Source organism: Panulirus ornatus, chromosome 20 (assembly GCF_036320965.1).
Source record: "Panulirus ornatus isolate Po-2019 chromosome 20, ASM3632096v1, whole genome shotgun sequence".
Taxonomy (NCBI): Eukaryota; Metazoa; Arthropoda; class Malacostraca; order Decapoda; family Palinuridae; genus Panulirus; species Panulirus ornatus.
The window spans coordinates 61,594,690-61,610,606 of NC_092243.1; the positions used below are offsets into that span (position 1 = coordinate 61,594,690).

At 43.9% G+C, this 15,917-nt stretch overlaps 1 protein-coding gene and 1 long non-coding RNA gene across 10 annotated transcripts in view; one reads left to right on the forward strand and one right to left on the reverse strand.

Moving 5' to 3' along the window:
• The window catches only part of LOC139756063 (uncharacterized), a 79,087-nt gene that overhangs the window by 51,614 nt on the left and 11,556 nt on the right, over positions 1-15,917 (forward strand). For all 7 annotated transcript variants that reach the window (XM_071675068.1, XM_071675069.1, XM_071675067.1 and 4 more), the window contains exon 3: positions 8,106-8,322. In XM_071675068.1, coding sequence (XP_071531169.1) covers positions 8,106-8,322 — 217 coding nt within the window. The remainder of the gene's footprint in view (positions 1-8,105; positions 8,323-15,917) is intronic.
• Positions 1-15,917, reverse strand: part of LOC139756065 (uncharacterized) — a 56,857-nt gene that overhangs the window by 20,045 nt on the left and 20,895 nt on the right. For all 3 annotated transcript variants that reach the window (XR_011714253.1, XR_011714251.1, XR_011714252.1), the window contains exon 2: positions 8,099-8,362. This is a non-coding gene — a long non-coding RNA (uncharacterized lncRNA). The remainder of the gene's footprint in view (positions 1-8,098; positions 8,363-15,917) is intronic.

A 15,917-nucleotide genomic window follows, 5' to 3' on the forward strand; every position in this document is an offset into this window, starting at 1 on the left:
GAGAGGGTCGATGAGCGAGTGTTTCGTGGTGGTGTGCCTCAAGGCCGCGAGCTGTTACCTGGACTGGCTTTGATTTGTTGCTGCTGGAGGATCATGTGGACTCGTGTTTTTGTGCGGGTGTCGACGAGAGTCGTGCTTGTGTTTGGTCCTAGGTGGAAGTCGTGTTTTTGTGGTTGCGAGTCGTGCTTTTTTGGTGGTTGTTGATGCGATTAGTGTTTTTGTGTACTTGCGAGTCGTGTTTTTGTTTGGTTGTGGATTAAGTCGTGTTTTTGTTTGGTTGTGGATTGAGAGTCGTGTTTTTGTTTGGTTGTGGATTGAGAGTCGTGTTTTTGTTTGGTTGTGGATTGAGAGTCGTGTTTTTGTTTGGTTGTGGATTGAGAGTCGTGTTTTTGTGTGTTTGTGGATGCAAGTCGTGCTTTTGTTTGGTTGTGGGTGAGAGTTGTGTTTTTGTAAGGTTGTGGGTGTGACATGCTTTTGCGTGCTTGTGGATGCGAGTTGTGTTTGTTTGTGGTTGCGAGTGTGAATCTTGTCTGCTGTTTATGTGAGTAATGACCCGTCGTTAATCACTGAAGCCTCGCCAATGAACATGCATCACGTTGTTCAACCTTGCCACTGAACACGTAATTTCACAAGTGTTCAGCCTTGTCAGTGAACACACATAGGTTCACCAGTGTTCAGCCATATCAGTGAACAACCATGTTTACCATTGTTCAGCCTTGCCAGTGAACATGTATGTAAACCACAGTGTTCAGCCTTCCCGATGAACATGTAGGTTTACCAGTGTTCAGATCTCTTACTATGTGAATTCCTGTTCCATTACGAGTGTCTGTTCGACTGTTGATGACCCTCGTAATGCAGACAGAAGTAATTCCTAGAGACACACACACGTCATCCTGTGTTGTGTTCTTTTACCATCTTACGCCTTCAAGCCTTCTCTGTATCTCTTCTGGGAGACAACTTATTCTCAAGAACCAGTTCATACTATCCGGAATAGCAGGATAAAAAAAACGATATTGGTAGAGAGTTCAGCCATGGCCATTACAAGGTGTGTAGCACTCGAACGACAGATGACTGAATGACTATTCCCACCCTTACTCTCCCAGACGCCATCCACACTAGTCGCTGACAACGCTGTACCACACTTGATGGGATCAACCACCAACACCTATTGGGGCAGATGCAAGTTACCCCCCCCCTCAACACTCACCTGAGAACTTAAGGGGGTCGATCATATCGGAAAGAAAATAGTGACCTTCATCCTTCACTTATAAATCTCAAATGAACAACACTGGTTCCTCGTCACACATTATGTTACACTGCTGAGGAAGCTCCTTGAGAAGTGAAGGGAGTGGGGTATCTAATTACATCATAGTGCACATGCACAGAGTAATATCGTCTTAGGATTACATCTAATATCTGAAGGTGTTCAAGAGGATTACATTTAATATCTGAAGGTGTTCAAGAGGATTACATTTAATATCTGAAGGTGTTCAAGAGGATTACATTTAATATCTGAAGGTGTTCAAGAGGATTACATTTAATATCTGAAGGTGTTCAAGAGGATTACATTTAATATCTGAAGGTGTTCAAGAGGATTACATTTAATATCTGAAGGTGTTCAAGGCATTTCTGTTGGTGGAAGACTCCCGACAGTTGACTGGCTTAGAACCTAAACAGCCAACCTAATCACATTCAAGTAAATCGAGCAGAATCCTAAGATATGACTTCTCTCGACTGTTAAACTGAACACAATGTCATCCCTAATAATTATTATGGTTCAGGTAAGCTAATTAGATCCAATACCATACAACTATCATGGTTCAAGGAAACCGATTAGATCCAATACCAGACAACTATCATGGTTCAAGTAAGATGATACGATCCAATACCACAAGATTGTTATGGATCAAGTCTGTATCTGTAAGGCTTCCAACGTTTACCACACTAATATGCGAGTTTCCGATATCTTCCACTATGACAAATAACTTCGAAGCGACCAACTGGACTGTTGCTGTTTGAATTCCTTTGTATTTGTAAGTCTTTCCCCACCAAACACTGAACAATATATCTGTAGATGATCCTTTCTTACCGCTGTAACCCTAGCCCTATCTAGTCAAACCCCTATCTATGTACCAGGTTGGATAATGAAAGCGTAGTGATCCGTTTCACCCGCAACATCTTACGGGCAAAGGAACGTGAAATGTGTACTGCATCCATCCTTAATCGCTATTAAAAGTAGCTACAAGAAAAATGCAAAATTATACCCGTCAGATGCAAAGATTCCACGTCCAGTGGGATGCACCACCTACTTCGAAATCACTAACCCCTTCTTATAAACACTCTACCAACACAGTTGACCTATAGTGTACACATGGGAAGTTCTGATGCCTCCAGAATTCGTACAGCATTGCCTGACGACACTTGAACCCGAATATATCTTTCTGTATTTAGAGGCTTTCGATCATGAAGCCCATGATTCCCTTACATACACGTCAGTCTTATAAAAAAAAAGGGTGGATAAAAAAGGGTACTGATCTCGTCCTTGATGAACTCATAACCTGTCTGTGCCTAATGTAAAAACAATACGTCAACTGGTCGACAAAATGCGTAGCGACTTTCGACGATAAACACACTTAGGCTTATTCTGAGGGACTCCTGTGTAGGTACATTAAAATTCCCGACAACCAGGTTCTTACGACGCCATGTGAAGTTACGAACTCGATCTCTTATAAAGGAAGCAGACACGAGCAGCGGGACACCTCACCACACATGTTCACCTCACCTAGTCGCACTAGACAGGAAATCACATCATACGTTTACATCAGTGGCCTCACTTGCAAAGGTTGGATGGTCTCGTCACTCCCCACTGTGAACCTGCTCAGGTCAGAGCTACGAATCAGTTCCTACTGACACACTAACCCAAGAATCGTTCCTCACTAACCCAAGCAGTTCCTACTGACAAGAACAGCATCTGTTGACACGCTAGCTAAGGAATACTATCTCTTTCCTCACTAAACTCGCGACACCTCCTTACACACTAAACTCCCGGCACCAAAGGAATAAGTTGAGAACAGAAGAGTAACAAAATTTCACAGTAATTAGATCCGTTGTATCTTACGCCAAGTTGTTCTTCCCTTCTCTTCATAACCTCGACACGTCCCTCTAGCCTCTCACACATCATTCGTTTCGTGCATCCATCAGGCCCCTGGTAAAGCCAAGGTCCCGTAATGGTGGTAACCTTTAAGCCACACGCAGCCTTCAACCAACAGCTTTAATAATCAGATTCCTTGAGGTATGACTTATTACATTGATCATCCCGTTGATGGATGACTGCGTCAATCATTTTTCCCCGAAGGTTTCTTTATAAACGCTCAGAACATGAAGTGATATCTTCTTTGACTCGCAATGACATAACGAATAGACTCGTCAGAAATTCAGTGGTCATCACGAAATTCAGTGAGTTGTCCCAAACTTATATGATCTTAAGACAGTAACTTATGTCCACAACAATCGCCACAGTCACTGTCTTTACTTCACCGGATACTTCCATCACAGAAGGCATCCTCAGCCCGCCGGATGACGCTGGAAATCCAGACTACAAATCTAAACTGACCGACACGTTCCAGAGGTGGAAGTAAAAAAAAAAAAGTGCCCAGTGTGTTTGAGCGACACAGGACCCTCGTGTGCAGTGACCACGTGATTCGAAGGTCATTAAAAATGGTCGTACTTTAGAAAAAAAAAAAATCAGTATGCAACATATAAGTCGAGTTTTTCCACAAAAAAAAGTGGGTAGAGAAGTTCTTTTTCGTTAGACACAAAGGAATACGTGACGAAGCTCGGTAATGTTACATTTACGTCATTTTAGGTTGACTGCTACGTTCATGTTCACGTAGGTTTACGAGTCCGATCACGAGCAATGAAAATGATAGTCGAGCAATGCGACTCGGACGCACAGTACAATTTGTTGGGAAAATAATAATTTTGCCGGCCCATCCGCTGCTATTCTTGGTGGGTGTAGGCAGTGCTGGAGAGGAGGGTAGGGGCTGGACACAGGCCTTGGGCCACTCCACTTCGTCCCTCAAAGTCCCGAGAGACCTTGAGAAACGTCACCACTCCAGCATTTGGACGATTATATACACTTATATACCCTTGATCGCGGTTTGCAGCGTTGGCGAGATAGCGCCTGGAACAGATGGAGAAAAGCCGCATCCCCTCAACCATTCTCTAGCTCATGAATAATACACAAAAACAATAATATATATATATATATATATATATATATATATATATATATATATATATATATATATATATATATATATTGGAAAGGATCACAATTTTGCGCGTGATCAAGATGTTCCTACGAGTCCACGAGGAAAATGAAACACGATAAGTTCCCAAGTGCACTTTCGTGTAATAATCACATCATCAGGGGAGACACAAGAGAGAAATATGGTGCAGATGGGAGATTTCTGAATACTGTACAGAGCTGTGAGAGTAAGAGGTGATATAAATGAGTGACAAAGGTTGTACAAGGCTAACGGGTTGTTTAATGGTTTTACGGATCACGTGAGGCGAGAGTGAGGCTGGACTATCGATACGTGGTTATCGAGACGAGCCATGGCTGAATAAAGATGGAAGTCGCTACTGCAATTGTATGCAGATGACGCCGTACTGTTGGGTGGATCACAGGACCAGCTCTGATGATCTATGTGGGAGGAGGGTGCTGAAAATTGATGATCTATGTGGAAGGAGGGTGCTGAAAACTGATGATCTATGTGGGAGGAGGGTGCTGAAAACTGATGATCTGTGTGGGAGAAGGGTGTTGAAAACTGATGATCTATGTGGGAGGAGGGTGCTGAAAACTGATAGGAGTAAAATGAAAGAGTTCAGTTTTTGAAATGGCGAGATACTCACGATGTAATGTTGGTATGACTTGTGATGAACTAGAGGCTATGGATGATGAGTTTGGGTACACGAGAGAGTAGTTCAGTATGGACGTTACGGCAAATGCTGAAGTCCGAGAGTAGTAGGGACAAGGTGGAAATATTGGAGTTGTATCCAAAACTAAGACGAACGTACAAAAAAAACAAAGTGGGGTGTAGAGAGTGCCAAAAACCTGCTCGAAGGAGTAACACCCGGGTGGACGTAGATCAGAATGTGTGCGGGTTGAAGGCACCAAAGATGGTTGACCTGCGAGATGAAAGACTGATTTGAGAAAGTTAATGCTTGTGAGGAAATCTTTTTTGAGAAGCACATGGTTGAAAGTCATTTTAGGGTGGTGTGCTTACGTAGAAGGTATTGCATGGGGTACGAGTGTGAACGAATGTGACCTATTTTTTTTTAGTCTTTTTCTGGCGCTACCTCGCTAACGCAGGGGGGTGGAGATGCTGTTTCCTGTGGGATGGGGTACCGACAGGAATGGATGAAGGCAAGCAAGTATGAGTATGTAAGTACATGTGTATATATGTATACGTCTGTATGTATATATGTATGGATATGAGATTGTATGGGCGTCTATGTATACATATGTGTATATGAGTGGATGGGCCTTTCTTCGTCTTCTTCCTGGCGCTACCTCGCTGACTCCGGAAACGGCGATCAAGTATAATTTATATATATATACACATAATACCCTCCAACACCCAGCTCGAACCCCACGACCTCTGCGTGGTAGTCGGGAACGCAAAGTTACGGGAGTTGGATCCCTGGCGGTTGGAGGGTATAATGTGTTCTGTGAAAGTACACGTTCATATGCACTTCTTTCGTGTGTGTGTATATATATATATATATATATATATATATATATATATATATATATATATATATATATATATATCAGCTGGTGGCTGATTCATGTGAGAAACTGCAGAAGCTGGTGACTGAGTTTGGTAAAGTGTGTGAAAGAAGAAAGTTAAGAGTAAATGTGAATAAGAGCAAGGTTATTAGGTACAGTAGGGTTGAGGGTCAAGTCAATTGGGAGGTAAGTTTGAATGGAGAAAAACTGGAGGAAGTAAAGTGTTTTAGATATCTGGGAGTGGATCTGGCAGCGGATGGAACCATGGAAGCGGAAGTGGATCATAGGGTGGGGGAGGGGGCGAAAATCCTGGGAGCCTTGAAGAATGTGTGGAAGTCGAGAACATTATCTCGGAGAGCAAAAATGGGTATGTTTGAAGGAATAGTGGTTCCAACAATGTTGTATGGTTGCGAGGCGTGGGCTATGGATAGAGTTGTGCGCAGGAGGATGGATGTGCTGGAAATGAGATGTTTGAGGACAATGTGTGGTGTGAGGTGGTTTGATCGAGTAAGTAACGTAAGGGTAAGAGATATGTGTGGAAATAAAAAGAGCGTGGTTGAGAGAGCAGAAGAGGGTGTTTTGAAATGGTTTGGGCACATGGAGAGAATGAGTGAGGAAAGATTGACCAAGAGGATATATGTGTCGGAGGTGGAGGGAACGACGAGAAGTGGGAGACCAAATTGGAGGTGGAAAGATGGAGTGAAAAAGATTTTGTGTGATCGGGGCCTGAACATGCAGGAGGGTGAAAGGAGGGCAAGGAATAGAGTGAATTGGATCGATGTGGTATACCGGGGTTGACGTGCTGTCAGTGGATTGAATCATGGCATGTGAAGCGTCTGGGGTAAACCATGGAAAGCTGTGTAGGTATGTATATTTGCGTGTGTCGACATATGTATATACATGTGTATGGGGGTGGGCTGGGCCATTTCTTTCTTCTGTTTCCTTGCGCTACCTCGCAAACGCGGGAGACAGCGACAAAGCAAATATATATATATATATATATATATATATATATATATATATATATATATATATATATATATATATATATATTTATATATATATTATTGCAGTAAAGGCTTAAAGAAGAGAGGCTGACTGCAGAGGAGGTGGATAGATACAGTGAGAGAACAGAAATACAACTTGAGATATTCGAGATCACGAAGTTGCGAGTGAAGACTTCGATGTCATCAGACAGCGTTGTGGGCGACACGGCAAGAAATACTGAAGTCAACGTGTCACACTGACCATGGGTCAAGGATGTGCATCCTGTTGTTACGGAGGCTATTTGTACACGACTCACCCTACGCTAATAGGAAACGTAGTGGAAGATCCATTCTTCGTTCTCCCTTTCAGTCTGGGATGACTCCATACTGTGGCATGCATTGCTCGTGTCGAGTCGGCCACGATCACTGTGTGTGTGTGTGTACACTTCCTGCCTCAGAAGTCCCTTATATCTTTATATGGCTTCTGCAGCACTGAGGGCATCTGGCTAAGTCCACTGGTCGGGATCATGTCATAATGAGTTGTGTATGTGTGCGCGTCTATGTGTAGTGCGTGCAGGGCAATTGAGCAGTATGTGTTCGGTGTCTTCTGTATGGGAGTTGCCTCGTGGGCATGAAGGGTCTTGGGGGATGAAACGGTGTTTCGTAGTGATGTAAACGATGGGTTATGTCCAGAGCGTGGACCAGAGTGCGACTCGTGTGTGTCTAGGGAGTGTGGGTTCTGAGGGGTGTAGTACGTCTGTGGGTTGGAGTTAGTTAAGACTGGGTTATGATGTCGGCTGGTTAGTGCTTTCGTATGTCTTTTGTCAGCGTTGTATTTGCCGAGGTGGGACTGTATTGCGAGATTCTTTGTGGTAGCTAAGCAGCCAGTTAGTGTTCCGAGTGCTCTATTTTCCTTGGTTTGCAGCTCTGTTATGTTTGCTTTTGAGAGGGTGGAAGACCTGGCAGGTGAGGGGTAGGTCTAAGCACAGCTGATAGATTGTGTGTACAGGATGTTGAGGGATTCATTTAAGTGTCCGGATCTGGTGTCAGTTTGGGTTCTAAGGGCATTTAGTGAGTGAGTGAGGGAGTGTGTGTGTGTGTGTGTGTGTGTGTGTGTGTGTGTGTGTGTGTGTGGTGTTTTGCGCAGTGGGAGAGGCCGTCCAATCAACGTCACTGGAGGGTGTGTATTGGGCTCGTGTCTGCTTGGGGTTGAGAGAGAGAGAGAGAGAGAGAGAGAGAGAGAGAGAGAGAGAGAGAGAGAGAGAGAGAGAGAGAGAGAGAGAGAGAGAGACTTGTCACTAACGCCATCATCTACCTCACAGGTTGGTCCGTGGAGGATAACTCGTCGAGTACTGTTGTTCGTGATCGTGTTCAGTGGGCTGGTCATCGTCTTCGGCAGTCTCATCCTGAAGACCCACACCTTCGATGATGGCGACTGGAACGACGACGATGACGACGACGACGACGATGACGACGACGACGACCAGGAGGGCATCAGCAGTGGCGACTCCGTGATGCTCGTCATCATTGGGTTGGCGGGTGAGAGAAATTGCCACTCTCTTGTCTTTGACGCGGTTACCTGAAAATATACAAGCCTATTGTAATGGCCGATTGGAATGGGTGTATTATATATATATATATATATATATATATATATATATATATATATATATATATATATATATATATATATATAAGCAACAGGATGGGGGAAAAAAAAGAGATTGAAAGGCGAAGTTTACTCGAGCTGGAGGGTATAATTTTCAACGGTCATAAATATATGAATGACAGTTTAAGGGGGAATATTTTCGAGTAGATGATACCAAGATTTGCCTCGTTTAGGTTAGAGGGAATACGACAATTAGGCTGCTGGGAACGAGGCTAATGAAGTCGTTTCTGACGTGCTCCAAATGTTTTAGGGACTAGTGTGAATGGAAGATAGACGAGAGGGAATGGAGAGGTTTTAGGAAATGGAAACATAAGATGACAAAAAGAAAAAAAAGGGTCTAGTCAAAGGATGGCTGGTGTCGCCATGACCGTACTGGCTAAGACTGCTACAGTGGTGAGGTATGCAACATCAAAAGACGTCGAGGTGAGGCAGGTACAACATACTGGAAAGCTGAAAAAGTTAAAAAAAAAAAAATAAGACATTGAAGCGCATTATTATTATTATTAATTATTATCATTACCATATAAGCCCAAAGATTCCTTCACCATGCGTGACTCTGCAGCTTCAAGGCTGCGCCGCAATCAGTAGTAGGGAAAGGATAGACTCCATTGGATTGAGATGTTTTTCCACGAGATTGTCCTCGGCGAGACCACGATCAAATAAATAATGGTAGATACGGGGATAGATATGAGTGAAGAAAGATATTCAGAGAAAGGGGGTCGGAGAATTCAAATATTAAGTTATACAGCAGGGGGTAAACAATGAAGGGAAACGAGACATTGAATAAGGGATGAAGGAGATAGATAGATAGGAAGAGAGAGAGAGAGAGAGAGAGAGAGAGAGAGAGAGAGAGAGAGAGAGAGAGAGAGAGAGAGAGAGAGAGGTATTATATTACGAAGGGTGCAGGTGGTAAAAGTTGAAATTAAATGCAACTAATATCAAAGCTTCCGTGCTTTGAAAAGAGTAGCGTAATGCCAGTTTAAATGGTAATGATTCGGAGAAGCATTCGTTTAAGATGACTTTGTGTGTGTGTGTTTGTGTGTGTGGGGGGGGGGGGGTTAGCAGTGCTTGATATTAGAGTACTTCAAGGAACGGAAGTCGAGTCTCAAAGCCACAGAGAAGCAGACAAAGTGCAGACTTCACGATAAGAGGGGCTGGTGTGCAAACCCTGGGTGGGAGGGAAGGAAGCTCTAGAGAGGGAAAGCTCTAACTCTAAGGGAGAGAGGGAAGCTGCTGTAGCTAGCCCTAAAGGGGAGAGAGGAGGTGTCCCTGGAGAAAATGAGGGTGCGAGTAAGAGTTATGCAGAGTCGCCTCCGCTTCCAACAAGGGACAGTCGGCGTTGTCAGTCCTCCGTTTCCGTGCGGTGTGAACCCAGGGGGAGAAATCGACCTACCACCTCGAAGCTTTCACGAGTAACTTGGGTTGGGGCAGCGGGAGTGTGAGGGGGAATGACAAGGCAAGAAGTGGAGACGGGTGACAGAGGACGACGCTGGTAGTCGACACCTACATACATCCAACGCAATATTGTACGAAACAAATGTCGAAACAAGGAGGACTAAGCAAAAATGCTGGTGGGCGATGTTAATCGCAAATTATGACGTTATTCGCAGTTTGTGTTAGAGATTATTCCATGATGATGATGATGCAACTCCACCCACCCACCTTTAATTAGCACACAGACACACAAACACCCACAGGCCACGTCATTCCTTCCAGCGACATAAGCAAAATGTTATCTACTCGAAGGTGACCTTCACACCTGCTGCTGGGTTTGTCGTAAGGGGCCAGCTCTTACGACCCGCGTAGTAGTAAAGGTCGCATCTGAATAGTTACTTGACCATTTCGTTCTCAGTTTAATGCCCCAGGAAGCTGCCAAACATTCTTATGTATAACGAATATGAATTGATCCATGTAATGTATCCCAGTTTACAGGCTGTAACAGAAGTATGGTGTTGGCTACAGTGTGGCGGTGTGTATAGCGAGATGTTGTGATGTCAGGAGAAAGGGGTCGGGTCAACACCACATAGGTGTGCCAATATGTTGTGGTCAGTAAGCAATCTTTGTGGAAATGGTAGGCATCATATTGTGGTGGTGGTTTGGTCCCGGTAAAGTAACAAGTTACTGCATCCTGTCCGCTGTGTCATGTAGAAATATAAGCTGTGGTCCTTGTTCGCTTCCGGCAATACCTAGAGCACGAGAATGGTTGCTGCTACATTTGAGAAACATGATTTATCACAAGCTCATCTGATGATTCTAATGATAGGAAGAATGTAATAACACATTGTAAATTAGTATCGCGTAAGCAAATTTGTGCAAACTGGTAAAATGGGTATAAATGAAAATGTCGGTTGGTCAGATAATGCCCACTTGTCATTTTCCAATTCTGTCATTTTCCAGTTCATATCGAGTATGGTGACGTGGGGTATATTCGGAAAAGGCATTTCAAAGCTCATATACAAGGCGAAGCAATACAGACTTCACTGTAATCTCACCGTCTGATGCCAAGCTGGAGGATATCTGTATGAATCATTCGTGACGACTCCTAGCTAATATGTGACCCATCCCGTAGTGACCACCACCATCACCACAGAACTCGCACCACACTCACGCCACGCTCTAAGAAAATGCCTACCATATACCTATTATTGTGTTTGAACAATTAAGCCGACACCACAGTCACCCTGGCGTCACAGGGTGACTAGCGTGGCCTCACATCCCGAGCTCAGACACCTCCTCTGTTGACCCACTTTTGGCTTCGAACTCACGAGTTGATCTCAGGTTCACATGCCATAGAGAGGAAGGCGTGACATCACAACACCTTGTTAGTTAGTTTATCGACACCGAAGTTAACGACACATATAGTTAGAGGTTGCGGAGACTAATAACGACCTCGAAGTGATGAGCAGAACACCGGGCTACGAGAGCTAAATCTATTCAAATGAAAGCTTCGAAGTAGCGAGTCGATACTCGCTGGGTTCACATCTCACGGAAAGAGAGAACTGAAAACGCTGGCTGTCCCAGTTGGAAGTGGAGGCGTCTGTACATTATACAAAAGTCGTGAGAGTCTCATGCATGTGTAATGGGGAGTAAATTAGTCTTACAAGTATTACGACGGTGTTGACGAGTAAATTACGTCCTCGTAAAATTACGACAGTTTGTGCGAGAGGATATACGAGGAGGAGGCGGACAAAGATTGAGGCAAATGTAGTCATGAATGAATTGCCAAGACATTGAGGGATTTCGACTGGGTAATAACACCGTTTCCAATGGAGGTGCTTGATGGGTAAGAGACGCATGTTTACCTGGACGAGGGAAGCAGGTAGTGAAAAACATGCCGAGATCCTATGTATATGAAGGATATTTCATCCTCCCACGGTCACGTGGAGGTGGAGATTGACGTGGACGTGTTTTTTTAGAATCTGCACACTTGATTCATCCCATCCAGTGACGAAAGGAGTTAGAAATATATGAGCGCTATACACAAGAAGGACCGTATATTCAACCCGAGTCGCATACATATCATTTTGTGCATGTTCATGTGAACAAGTTTTTCCCCTGCATGATAATTATGGTGACACAGACGACGTTATTTATAAAAGAAAATTTCGAACATAATTTTCATAGAAATATACCAAGCAAACATGACCTCACTGGAATTGCCTCCACGAGCTCAAGAATCATGCGCGCATGATTTCCTTCTCCATGATAAGGACAATACACTGAGGAGACGCTAATGTAAATAACTCTGTGGCCTCCATCCCAAGGGCAAACATAAGCAGCTGAACTAGTTCTTACGGACGTCTAAGATGGGTTAAAAAAATGGGGGCTCTAATAAGCGGTGTGAATTTCATGGCGACGTAGCCTCGCGGGCGAACGGTAGGAAAAAGAGTCAGGTAAAGTATATGTTTGGCAGTGGTCGAGGGCGCTGGGGAGAGGAGGGTGTATGTGTGTTCAGGGAGAGGTAGGTTGTGAGGCCGGGAAGGAATGGGAAGAGCCACAATACTCGGAAATATAGACCAACTTCTTCCGAGTAGCTGGGAGAGGGTGTGAGGGGTCCTCTTCCGAAGGTAAGAGGTTTTCAGAATTTTTTTTTCTCCCAAACTTGTTTGGAGGACCTTGTTTACACACACACACACACACACACACACACACACACACACACAAACTATGCCACCCGTTGCCATGTGCGTAGACAGACTAGCAATAACCTGAAGTCATTCATTTTCTATATCAATCTTCTGTGGCGAAGGTAAAACATGAGAAAACGGGGCTCTGAAATTCCTCATTTTTCTACCCTCCAGGATGGGCCCTAATGTGGTATTATCCACTGGAACAAATGTAGTTTTTTTTTTTCAGTTCTAAGGCAGGTTAAGGGCCTGTCCGTCAATGGGGACGAGTACCTCACCATCTAGCATTGTAAAAGAAGTCTTGCTCAAGCGAGTGCACACACCACCTCGCTCTCGAAACCCCTCACGTCCTTTGCGATTCTGTGGAGCCCACTGGTGCGCAGCGGTAAAGAAAGAGGTTTGGGGGGGTAGAGGGCGGTGTGTGTCGTACCCTGGACCAAAGGAGGGCCTAGCCAAGCCACCAGGACCTAGCGAGGGTCTTCAGGTTTTTGCCTGAAGGGGACGTAGTGAAGGTCGGTGGTTGGCGAGCATAGAGTCAGTTGGCCCCTGAGGCTACTAAGCATTGCCGACCGCTCTTCCTTTGTCTCGCTCGAGCTGTGTCCGTCGCCATTAGCAGTATTTTTTCTCCTCCGTCGTGGTGTAGCGGTTAGTGCTACTAACCGTGACGCATTCAGGGTCGAGCGCACAGGCTCCAGTCCTGGTTGCGGCAGTCTGTACACAGTCAATCCAGCTGTTTATCCTCCTTTTGGGGTCAAGTCGAAAAATTGGGTGTCTGGCTTAGACTAGCGTATATATATATATATATATATATATATATATATATATATATATATATATATATATATATATATATATATATATACACCGTTAATGAGATGACATTTATTAGGGCATTCAGTTGTCCGTGATGTGTCGGCTAACATAAAATAAACAATTTCAGACATCGTATAAGTAACTCACACTATCTTCGCTTCAAAATCGCATTTCAACCTCCTCTCTCTCACACATACCGACCCACACACAGTTGTCTGAGCTATGACGCATTTTTACTCATAAATATTCGGACGGGTAGAAAGTGAACGTATATTCTGTCCAGGGTCGAAAACTGGGCAGTATTTTGCTAAGGTAATTCGATGTAGGATACCGTAAGGCAAGAGGAAGCCTAGGCAGATGACAACTGGCTACACTGTAGCAGGCCTTGTGTAGACGTAAGGGAAAACAGCTAAACGTTAGCTAAAAATTCTTCATCCTCCTCTCATGGAGGCAGTGTCTTGGAATGAGGGTGTGGTCACGTAAAGAGGCGGTGGGCCGGGTTCTGCTCGGCCATGGGGAACCTTTTTATTTATTGTTTTTTATCGGATCAACACCTCACTAACCCAGGCGAGCTGACAGAACCAGACGAAGAGTGTTTTCCTCCGATGCATTTCATAGTTCGTCCATTCTTGGCTGAGTTTCATCAAATATCTCCATACATTGGTGTATTAGTTTGTGTGTGTGTGTGTGTGTGTGTGTGTGTGTGTGTGTGTGAGAGAGAGTTCGTCTGTGTATGGATAATCACCTATATGTACTGTGCGGGTAGAGGGGTTCTCCACTCGCTGGTCCTCCTCATCTCCTCTGTGTGTGTGTGTGTGTGTGTGTGTGTGTGTGTGTGTGTAGATTATGCGAGTGACTGAGACCACATTTCATGGAAATCTTACTGACAACGTTGCCTCGAAGGTTAACTGTGACGCTGCAGCTATCAAGTATTGTGTAACAAAAATGTTCAGACTTCCATCAAGCAGGAAAAGTTGTAATACACCAGCAATACAGCATCGTTAAGAGAGTTGTAATAAACCAGCAATACAGACAGCATCGTTAACCAAGTTGTAATAAACCAATGACAGAGGACTGATAACAGGATAATGTTAACGTAGTCCTCAAATAAAACTTTCAGTCTCGTGTACCACTTTCGTACTGTCACTGGCTCACTCATACATAGCTTCTGACACGAAGGAAAAAACAAACACTTATGATTTCCGTCAATCAGTCAAGTCAGTCAATTGGGTGGTTGGGGTTAACTGCTCACGGTCTTTAAAGCCGTCAGAATCAAACTACATCCATCAATACGAAAAGCGTTTGAACACCATCCTCAGGTGTTATGGGTATGTCATTGACTACATACATCATACACTATGTGAAGACCACGTATACATACACTATGTGTGTGTGTGTGTGTGTGTGTGTGTGTCATCAGTCCTCACTCCCATCCCATGCCCCAGCTACGTGTGGCGGCCTCACGAGTATAGATCTCCCACACCTTACAACACGAACAAGTAACTACAGACTAGGTAATGACAGGTTGCCCCACGGAAAACACGGAAAATGATAAAAAAAAAAAATAACTTTCCTGCAGGAGGGAAAAAGACAGGGAAGTCGAAAGACTTAAGAGGAAAATATTAGGAAAAAACAATTACATTTTGCCAAGGAGACTAGAATACTGTGAAGCCATGTAAACAAGTACTGACCGTAAGAGTGAGGCAAATTTTTACGCGCGGACCACCATATATGCTTAGTAAATAGCAGTCACCTGTGTAAATCCGTCATAAGCGATCTTAAAGTCCACACATTACGGAAAGCCATGCCTCAGTGGGGCTAACGGAAGCATCCCCCTCCTTTCTCGGCGGATGTTGCAGAAATTGGCAACCTTCCCGCATACCGTCTCCGGATCCTCTCGCTCACGGATGATAATACGAGGTCCTGAAACAACTCTGGATCAATCATGTCTCATCGCTTGCCGGGGAAAAAACCCCTTCGTGTTATATCTTGCAGTTTACTGAAGCCAAAGACGATGACAAAGAGAGCGGCTGACACACTGAAGGCGAAAGGAAAGACGAGTGACGATAAATGTGTCGTATATTCATATCTAGAAAACAATTTGTGACGGACTTGTTAATCGAACTACTTGTTAATCGATTTACGAATGATACGAGTGAGAAATGTAATCGTAATATTCCAAGCGACAATTGCCTTTGGCTTATACGTGCTAGTAATATGCTGATACTGACTGTCATCAACGGTAAATTACTGTAGACGAAGTCTGTAATAAGAATGAAATAGCAAAACATTTTCGGTGTTATTCGCATTTTGGATGCGCATCAAAATTGTAGGATGAAAGTCCTTTATACAATTGACAAATGAATCGATTTTCTGCGACTCAGTGATATAGAGAAAAATAGAAATTTTCAAATGAATTACGTTACATATCTCCCTTCTTGGATAAGCATTCTTATATATATACTACAATGATGTTTCATACATCTGTTTCCAATACTTTTCGTCCATAATCTCCAACAGATAAC